At 31.1% G+C, this 10,916-nt stretch overlaps 1 protein-coding gene across 1 annotated transcript in view; it reads right to left on the reverse strand.

The window, feature by feature from the left end:
- The window catches only part of LOC145292074 (uncharacterized), a 547,340-nt gene that overhangs the window by 325,139 nt on the left and 211,285 nt on the right, over positions 1 to 10,916 (reverse strand). The window contains exon 2 of the mRNA XM_080138130.1: positions 2,415 to 6,077. Coding sequence (XP_079994256.1) covers positions 2,415 to 2,739 — 325 coding nt within the window. The 5' untranslated portion in view covers positions 2,740 to 6,077. The remainder of the gene's footprint in view (positions 1 to 2,414; positions 6,078 to 10,916) is intronic.

Consider the following 10,916-nt stretch of genomic DNA (forward strand, 5'->3'; position numbering starts at 1 on the left):
CAATGATAAGAATCGTCAGAGATTAGCAGAGAGTGTGGCCGAGGATCCATCCACATCAGTAAGAAGGAGATCAAGTCAAATTGGGGTTTCTCGATCATCTGTTCACAGAATGCTTCATGAAGAGGGTAAATGTCCATATAAAATTAAACTGGCACAAGAGCTTCAGCCAAACAATCCGGAAAAAAGCAGGAATACGCTATGCAATTCCAAGATTAAGTTAATGGGAATCCAAACTTTCTCAAAAACCTCACTATGTCCGATGAGGCCCATTTTCATCTGAATGGGTTAATAAATAAGCAAAATTGCAGGATTTGGGGATCAGAAATTCCCCACGCAACAGCACAACGGCAATTACACTCTCAAAAATGTACAGTATGGTGTGGAGTAACGGCGGATGAAGTAATCGGAATCGGTGGACATTTGAGTAACATCATTTTTCATAACTAAAATTAGTCCTTGTGAAAAATATACCCTAGATTAAGTTGTATAAATAAAATTAGAATAACTACACTATGATCTCTTACTAAATTCTCAAAAATCACGGAGATGCTCATCTACCTACATATGAAAATTGGTAAGCCTAACTTAAATATTGAGACATTTAATCAAATTTAAAATCCGTCAGCTTCTTTTGAGACAATCTGTATTTTGCATTATATGTAAAGCATAATATTGTTTGTTTTTTTTCGCCAACATTTATTTAAAACAAAATAAACTGGTCGGGTCAATTAAAAAATTGATAAAGTTAATGCTTTGAAACATGGCATAAATAATGAAAGGATTAAATCACGCCATACTCTAATTATTCAAGCTCTATTCGCAGGAAAATTCGCATAAACGCATTCACAGAATCGCTATAAGAAGTTTGTAAGTTTTCAGTTTTAATTCCCAGTCCTTTCAGAAACGGTCAGTTTTTAAAAAAGAAAATATTTCATTTACGAATAAATGAGAGTCTGGTATCAATATATAAAGTAAACCAAATGCAGTTACTGCGACTAATGGATTGGCTTAAAAAAGTAAAACCAATGCATATAATACTATCGGAAGTGCACGTTTCCCCTTAATTTTTCTACTAATTAGGAAAAATATAGTTTAGTAGATTATAATTACGTTATCACGTATAACGTGTTGGCAACATCAAACATTGCAATAATAAGTTAAACTTTAATAGGTTAATGCTTAACCCATTGAATAATTAATATTCATACATTGGAACACACATACAAAACGTATTTTAGAGAAATTACTTTTATTGCTGCTGCGTGTCTACATCAACATATAGTCATAGTCATTACTGGTAGATTCCTTACCGAACTATAACAGTAGAGCAACCGCTTTACACCCTCAGAGCTCTGAGCAAATAAGTACTTTCTTCATTTAGACTAAACGGATTATATTTATCAAACATGTCTGTCTGTCTATGATCTCTGTTCAAACAAAAAAATGTAAATTTGCATTTTTTTCAATTTAACTTATAACTTCAACCTCTCAAATTAACACCTAACTTTCAAAAACGCAATCAGAATTACATTCCAATCTTAACCTATTTTTTATCAGTCAACTGCTGACAAGAAATCCGCCTTCCTAAATAGTTACTGGTTTTCCAAGTTACTATTTTAACAGAGCGCGGACGCAGAAGCTGTATGTAAAAGAACAGATCAGTGTGCGAGAATGACGTCATGGCGAGGAAGAAGGAAAGAAAAAGATTATAAAAAAAAAAAAAAAAACGTAACCCCGAGATCGACAGGGATAGACGTGTCCTAAGCCTGGCCGGACGGACAGATTATCAAGTGTGCGACACGTTAGAATCTTGTTAAGCACACTGGAGAACGAGGAGACTTTTGATTGGTTGGTTGGTTTCGTTTTACGGCATATCAACCCTTTTCGGGTTATTTAATGCCGAATCCAAAGATTTTGAAGAAATTTTTTTAATAGAATATATTTGTTGTTTTCATGTCGGGACCCTACCAGGTACTACCACCCCGAGTCAGAGTGGACCTGGGAGCAATGGTAATGAAAGGGTGGCTCCACACTCCCCAAAGCCCGCAAGCTAGGGGCCTCACCACTGGATATAGCTTAAGGGCATATCCAGGACCAAGACTTTTGAACAAGAGACAACGTATCATGCTGGAAATAAATGTATGTTTGTTTCAACTGAAAAAAAGAATCGAGTTTTTTTTCTCATCTTTGTTTTCTTGCGACGGTGTGTACGTGTAAACACGTGTGAAGCGTTACAGCATCATTATAATTACTGTCACTTTTTAACGCATGAAAACCTCGTTACACTTGAACACTTGCCCACAATTGTAATGCAAAACGAAAAGGCGTATGGATTATTATTATCTCCCTGAGAATAACGAGAACTTACCAGAAAATTCAATAATATACATTCATATATATAAAAGGTCACTTACCGGCATCTGTTGTGTTAACGTTTGTCTTAAACGTTGGGGCTACCATCATCATCCTAATGCCCTGTGGTATGGCATTGAGGGGTACGCAGTCCACTCTTACACGGTTACAACGTCCTTCTTCCTCAAGGCGTCGAAAAACCAAGAGGCGTGTATTGTTCAACGTGAAATAATGACCGTCTTTTTCGGCTACTTGTAACCGCGCTCTGTCCATATTTTGTACAAAATGGCGACTGGCCTCGATAATGTCCCGTTCCCTGGTGATATCCTCTATGCTGAGATGACCGGTGCAGCTTGTGAAGTGAATACTTGACGGTGAAAGAAACATGGTTAGTTTTATATTTTCGCTTTTAAAGCGGAAAAGACCGAATTATTTTTTATAAAGTAGATCTGGGTTTTTTTTTTGCTTTTTTTAAAATTTGTTTATTTTATTTCATATATTTTAATATTTTATAAAATATATTACATTATATTATTTAACATATTATATAAATTCGTTTTTAAATATGCATTTATTACTACATATCTTTTACTTTTAATAATTAAGCCGTTTTACTTATTTTGACTTTATCACCCACCCACCCACACACATATATACATAAATACAGTAGCCTCCAACTTTGTCCAAATACTTTTTTTTAATTATGTTTATTTTTGCTTCATATATTTTTAAACTATAACATTTTTTTTATTATAAATGTGTGAAAATAATTTTCAAGCAAAGGAGATTATTTAACATTTAAACGATAAAAAAAATATATGTATATATATATATGAGACAATATATTTTTTACATAAATACGAATGCATTCATGAATATGAAAGTTTTAAAATTCATAAAAGTGAACCAAATTTTTTATATCGGTATACCTAAAACACGGATATTTTTCAAGTTTATAGTTTATAGCAAGAAGTATAATAATATTACAGTTATTAAAACTTCTGGACTTCGTTACTAATATAGTAAAATATTCTTGTGCGGAAATATTCAAATTCCTTTCTGTAGAATTGTAAGGGCGTCAAACTCTGGATTATGTCAGTTCAATAATACATGGTATTACAAGTGATTTCTAAGGGTTGGTCTAGATTGCATGATGATAGCAGAATATAAAAACCAATGAAATAAAATAAACATCAAATCAAATATGAATTAAAAATCAAGTTAAAAATAAATGAATTAAGGTTAAAAATAAAATCAAATATGAATTAAAATTAGTCTAGATTACATGATGATAGTAGAATATAAAAACCAATAAAATCAAACAAAAATAAAATCAATATGAATTAAGTACAATTCAATCATTTATGTGTATAACTTAGACTATATCTAAGCATTGCAAAGTGTACATTTCTAATTGTATTTTCAACAGATTACTTAAGGTTGTCATATATATTTTTACTTCAATAACCTGGCTTCATTAACCTTTATCTATTTTCTTCCTATTTATTTACTTCGTTTCCTTCACTTAAATCTGAGTATAGATATAATTGTATAATAATATAATATAATATAATACAATATAATATTATATAATATATATATATATATATAAGTATATATTTATATAATTTTTACGTATTTATTTCTATTATAATTGGATACTCAATAATTTAAACTTATATTAATTTTATCACAAAAAACAGGCTCCGTTTTGCATAATTCGTTGTTCCTATTATTCAGCTCTTTTCCGATGATGAATTTTATTTCAATATTTTGTTAGTGCCTGCAATGATCTTTCTTTTCAATTAATATATACTATAAACTTCTGAGAGTATTTTTTTTCCAAAAATGAACTTGCTTTATTTTTCATTTTAAAATTTTCGATATGTCTTCAATGATAGAAATGTATTTTTTTTATTTCATGTTAATATCCGTTTCTCTTTTTGCAATTTCTCTGCTGCTGCTGCTGCTGCTGCTGCTGCTGCTGCTGCTGCTTCTGTGTTTTATTAGTTGGTATTTTAAGTCCACCGAGATTTATTTCCCTCATAAATAATGACAACGCAAAAAAAGACAAAATAGTTTTTATATTATGCGTTTTATATGGAGTATTGTGGGCGCAATTTTCCTGTTATTGAAATATATTTTCTCGATAATATATTCAATGTTCTATGTATACATATATATTTTTTTTAAATATATATATATATGCATATATATATTTATATATATATATATGTATGTATATATGTGTGTGTGTATCATTTACTATATTACTAATTATTATTAATTCATTCCCTTTTATTTTGTTTTCTTCCACCTATTTACATTTTTCATTTATACTTTTAAAATGTCTCTTCCTTTTGTAAAATGGACGAAAAAAGTATTTGACTATTATTGTCAGCATAGTATTAAAATAAATGTATGTTTTGTTCAAGATAAAATTCGCAATTTATTGTGCCATTTTTATTTCCTCTTCCGAAGATAACACATTTTCTGGATAAGATGTTCAACATATCTGAATTTTCAATTTCTTTTTAGATAAAACTTGTTTTTTCTTCTTTTTTATTCCCTGTTAATGTGAATACCATAAATAAGTAAGAGAAAAAAGAATAAATGCATTCTCAGCCGAATCTTAGATTAGAGATTTCCGCCATTTTGACTTACTGAAAAACCAATCGAGACGACATGTTTCTGTAACAGGAAACGCCATTTTCGCTCAACAGTTAATGGGCAGGTGCAACTCGAACCAACGTGAAATAATGAAAAAAGTTTCCTTTTATTATTTTAACAACACTATTATTCATAAATGCAACACGCCCACAACTATACAAGATCCCTATGTATCTATGTAAATGTGTAGATATTATTTAAATATATATATGTGTGTGTGTGCAACAGTGTTTTTTATGCAATCCTCTCGCTGTATTTAATCCTCTTAAAATTATTATTATTGTCTTTCTCCAACAAAATTACGATAAAGCATAATATATTATTATGTGAAAGCTCAAGTTTTTTTCATATCTATCTATCTATCTATTTATCTATCTTTATTATATATATATATATATATATATATATATATATATATATATATATATATATATATATATAGCCGACTTGTACACAATCAAGTTGAACCTTAAACACGTTTATTAGTAATTATAAATTATATCCTGACTAATTGTAATTGAGTCGATTTTTAACATTTTTATTAAAGTCACGGTGTTGTCTGGCAAATTTAAACGTTCCTTGTATAGTTCCATTGATTAAAACGATTATAAAAAATAATTATAAACTTTTTGATACGAGTTTTATATATAACGACAAAACGTTAATGGGTGTGTGACTTGGTTGGCGTGTTCCTTTTTTCTCTATTTCTCTTTCTGTTTCTATATATATATATATATATATATATATATATATATATATATATATATATATATATATATATATATTTAAGTATGTGTGTCTGTGTGTTTGTGTGTGTATATATATATATGTATATGCGTGCTATATATATATATATATATATATATATATATATATATATATATATATTTATATGTGTGTGTATAGGCGCACACTTTTGGATATTCCTCTTTTTTTTTTGTTATGTTACACGATTTATTCCTTGATTGTGATTCTTGGTTCAACACTCGATGATCGATGATTCAAGATTTCCAGTGATTTCTGAATTCTTCGAAATTTGCTGGATGGCAAACGTCCTAAAAGAGAAAAAGTATGATTTAAAAAAGTGTCATATGAAAATATTTATTCATTAGTTAACTGACATTGAAAAAAGATTAAGTCAAGTCTAAATAATAAAATATTTGATTTTGTTTCGATTTTCTTATAGAATATGGTATCTTATCTCTCGTTTCAAGATGATAATTCTCTGTCTATCAGGGTAATATCCTGTCTTTATACCTTTTCCCTATTCCTTTGTATACTGTGCTCGATGTCATCAGCTGAGTCGGGTTAAGTCGGTTGAATCAGAAAAAGGTTTGGTTTGCTAGTTTTATATGAGAAAATGCAATAAGAAAAATCTAATTAGTCTCGTTGTGGCTTGCCATATAAATATACATACACATGTATACACACACACACACACACACACACACATATATATATATATGTAATACATACATTTATAAATGCATATAACACATGTATATATAATGCATGTATATATATATATATTTATATATAAAGTAGTAGCGTTCGTGTGTGTGTGTGTGTGTGTGTATGTGTATGTGTGTGCCCGTGTACAACTCCCAATGACCAAGAAATATAAAGGCCAAATGGGTGTACACCTCTTCTGGTCAAGAAATATTAATGCCCATGTTAGGATAGGATACAGTCAAAGGAGACATTATATTGTATATGGACTTTCAATATATAGCATTCTCCGAACCACATTTACATTATTGAGTTACTGTCATTAACATATCACATTAAATAAAATCTATTTAAATAATTACCTAGATGACATTATTTATTCGACATAATAGCTTTATTTCAACTGTACTAATTAAAACAATTAATTGTTTAGTTTATTTAAACTTCAAGTTATATTTGCTTTCACTGATTTTATTTGAAATCTGAAATCGTTTTATTTTCTAACCAAAAACCAGAAAACCAAAAGGGGAAATAACATGTGACAGTTTAATTGAAACGAAGCACGTTATTAAATATTTGTTTTCATTTCGAAATATTATTCTAAGCTGAATTATTATTTTTATTTTTAATTCGGAGGATTTTTTTAAAGCTTATTCTTAATTTTTAAGTAACCTTTTTTATTTGTTAGAGAAAAATAATTAAAACTAATGTCCTCATTTACTTGCATCCTCACGAGGGCAGAGTTAGTCAGAGACACATGTGAGCAAAATCCATCATCTTCTGCTCTTTTTGTTTATAAAATTTAATCGGTGTTGACCAGGATTTATTATAATAATTATACCATAGCAAGTGTGTTTAATTGCCTGCGAAACGGATTTTCTTTATAATTTATTTAATATCTTAAATTAAAAATGCTCAATTTTACCGACGTGATCCAGCGTCGTTTAATCCCTAGAAAAAAAGGTCAATGTCAAGTTTCTTTTCAACTCCTCCAAAAACTTGAAAATGACAACTTTGGATGGTTTTTGATGGTGCTGAAAACGAATATCACATTTAAATTTAGGGCAGATAAGTAATTTTCATGATATGAAAAATTACTTTTTCAAAAAGTGAGGGATCACTTTCTTATATAAATTTAACGTAAAATGGGCAACCACTTTCTAACCACCTAATAATTTCTTCATATCATAAAACAAATTTAACTGTGATATTCGTTTTCAGCACCACCGAAAACCGGCGCTGTTTTTTTTACTAAGAGATTCGTTTATGTTTTCATAATTTAGGACGTAAATAATGCTGTCAGTAAGCTTTTTTTTACATGAGGGTCACTGCTTATCAAGGCTATGAGGCCACTCGAGGATAAGGGTAAATAGGTATACATTAGTCATTGTGATTTTAGCGTAGTAGACATTAGTGGGAATTTTGTAACTTGGATTACTTAGGGGGACGGTTCAATAAGAACTTGTTCACGTTAGACTTAAAGTCATCAGATTGTAGTCAGCTGAAAAGCAGGCAAACGGAATAGAGTTCCACAGGATAGCAGTTCTAAGAAAGAAGCCCTGTTCATGGAATCTACGTTTAGGTGTAGGCACGGATAAAGAGTGTGGGTAATTGTTGATAGTGGTTCTAGAAAGACGAGTGTTTTACGTGAAAGTCTGGCGAGGGGGGACCAGAGATCGAAGTTCAAATGAGCACCTGCCATGAAATAACGATAAAGAAGGGACAGGCTCGCTACGTCTCTTCTGTGGTAAAGAGGTTGCAGAGAGGAGAAAAGGGAATCCCCCACTAAGCTACGAAATCTGTTTTGAACTCTGTCAAGACAGGATAAGCTGCTTCTAGCAGCTCCTGCCCATATGTGGCAACAGTACTCCATCGTTGGCCGAACCTGGCTTTTATATAGGTAGAGAATTGCATCAGGAGTGAGATATCTACTGAGCGGTAAAAGGATCCCACCATCTTTCCAGCGACTTTAGCAATTGATTTGATATACGTGTTCCATATCAGATGATCCGGAGTAAAGATCAAGCCCAGAAGCTTGTCAAAACATGAAGCCTCCCCAAGACCAGAGCCATTTATTTCGATTGATGGCAGCTGGGCAGCAGAGCGTTGATGATGTAAAGATAGAAGCTTTACACGAGCGGTTTACAAAAATATAATTTTTTTTTGTAGGTGGTATTCAATTATAGAATTTGTATAGTTTTTACCAGGTGCTCCTGTACTTTACTTAACCGCCTCCTAATGTAAACATAATTTTTGTGACATGTTAAACTTCAGAGGCACCTGTTCACAACTATACACGTTCTATAATGAAAAAAGAACGAAAAGCAAAAGCATACTTTTGTAAAATTACTAACAACATAATTAGCGTCCTAAATTATGAGATGAAAAAATGAACGCATCTCTTAGTAAAAAGAAACAGCGTCAATTTTCGGGAGTGCTGAAAACGAATATCACAGTTAAATTTGTTTTATGATATGAAGAAATTACTAGGTGACCAGAAAGTGGGTGCTAATGTTACGTTAAATTTATATAGGAAAGTTATCCCCCACTTTTTAAAAAAGTAATTTCTTCATATCATGAAAACTACTTATCTGCTCCAAATTTAAAACCATTAAAAGTCGTCATTTTAAAGTTTTTGGGGAAGTTGGAAAGAAACTTTACATTGACAAACAAAAATAAGACCTGTTTTATGTGGCCTAATACGTTTAAGTAGTCTTTATAAAGAATATGGAAGAAGAGATTTGTTAAAAAATATTTTAGTGTGGGGTACAACTTTTCTATATAAATTTAACGTAAAATGAGCACCCACTTTTTGTCCACAAAGCGTTCAACCAGACATGTCAGCTCTAGCATTTTTTCAAGTTCGGCGATAGAGGGGGGGGCAAAGCATGACAAATAAAAAAACGTTTTAGTTTTTTGTGGTGGGATCAGGAATTAAATTGGAAACATAAAATAACAATAAATTTAATTAATTTTATGAAACCGTTCTGCACTTTCACCTAACAATTTTATAAGCACAACGAACCCCAAAATATGACAAATTCAATTTTTGGGGGTGGGGGGATTACATTAAAAATAACAAATGACGGAAAATCTCATTTAATTGTTTTTTGGAATTATTTTCTGGTAGATATATTTTTTCTCTTTTTTGCGACCGCACGGAGATTCGCTGCTAATGATTTGTTTTTAATTATCTTTTCTTTGCAGGGGGTCTTTCCGGTGCTCAATATCCGGAGAATAGTTTCTTCTCTTGTAGCCCTTCTGCTGAAATATCTGGTGGAGAAGGTATCACGTACTTTTTTGGGGGCGATTACATTTACATGTTTTCATCCGTTCTTTTATTTTTGTTGTGGGGGTATCCACGTTGACCATGATTAAATTGATTAATATACAGGTGTGTTTCAAACAGAACTTCATGTCAACTCAGGCAACGCTGGGTACCCATGCTAGTATAATATAAAGCTGGACGTATGTGTGTGTGTCTGGTGACGATTAGGCTCCTATACGGTTGACTATTATAGAAAACTGATCACATATAATGATAGATGTATCAAGGTATATTTGATCTGGCATAATGATGATTCGTTAAAATTGTGGGGTCTGCGTACGCGCTTGGTCCACATAATATGGAAATAAAAAATTTAAAAATTAAAAAAAAAACGTTTACAAGTGTTTTTGATATAAATGTACATAAGAATAATTTGATAAGTATGTTTTAACTTAAATAGGGATTGTATAATAAAATTATGGGGTCGTTCGCGCCTGACCTCCATGGAATGGAAATATGTCACACAGTTTAACAAGTTTTTTTTTTTAAATATAGATCCACATGATATTGTGATAAGTGTTTCATAGTGAACAGGTATGGTATAATAAATTATGGGGTTTATCTATTTTATATTTACTTTCATCATATTTTGCTTTGGTTTTGATACCAGCAAATTCGAAGCTATCGCTTTACAACCCTTCCTTTTGATAACCTATCATACTTCCATAAATCAGAGTCCATTTTCTGTAGGCTGTTTTTTTACTCAGTCAATGACGAGTACTTTTGCTAGTATATATATATAAAATACAAACTTGTTTACACAGATTCATATGTATCACAGTTTCCTTTCCTTTTAAGGGTAATTTCCTAAGGCAGTTGGTAAGAATTCTAACTTGTATAACCAAGTTCAAATCCTTCGCCCAACAATAATTATCACTACCTGTGCTGATGATTTAATATGCATAAAACATTAGTGTCAGTAGGTTTTAAAATTGTTTTTATTATTTGAAAAATATATATATATATTATTCTCTCCGTCGCTGTTTAATTTCAAATATAACTTCCTGTGATTATAACTACTTTTGTTTAGATTATCTCCAACTGCTGTAAAAGAACGCGTGGAAACAAATGCCGAAAGCGAGCGTAATAGACTATATTAATATCGAACTATCCTTTT

This window comes from Euprymna scolopes, chromosome 13, assembly GCF_053919585.1.
Source record: "Euprymna scolopes isolate OS-2025 chromosome 13, ASM5391958v1, whole genome shotgun sequence".
NCBI classification, from domain to species: domain Eukaryota; kingdom Metazoa; phylum Mollusca; class Cephalopoda; order Sepiida; family Sepiolidae; genus Euprymna; species Euprymna scolopes.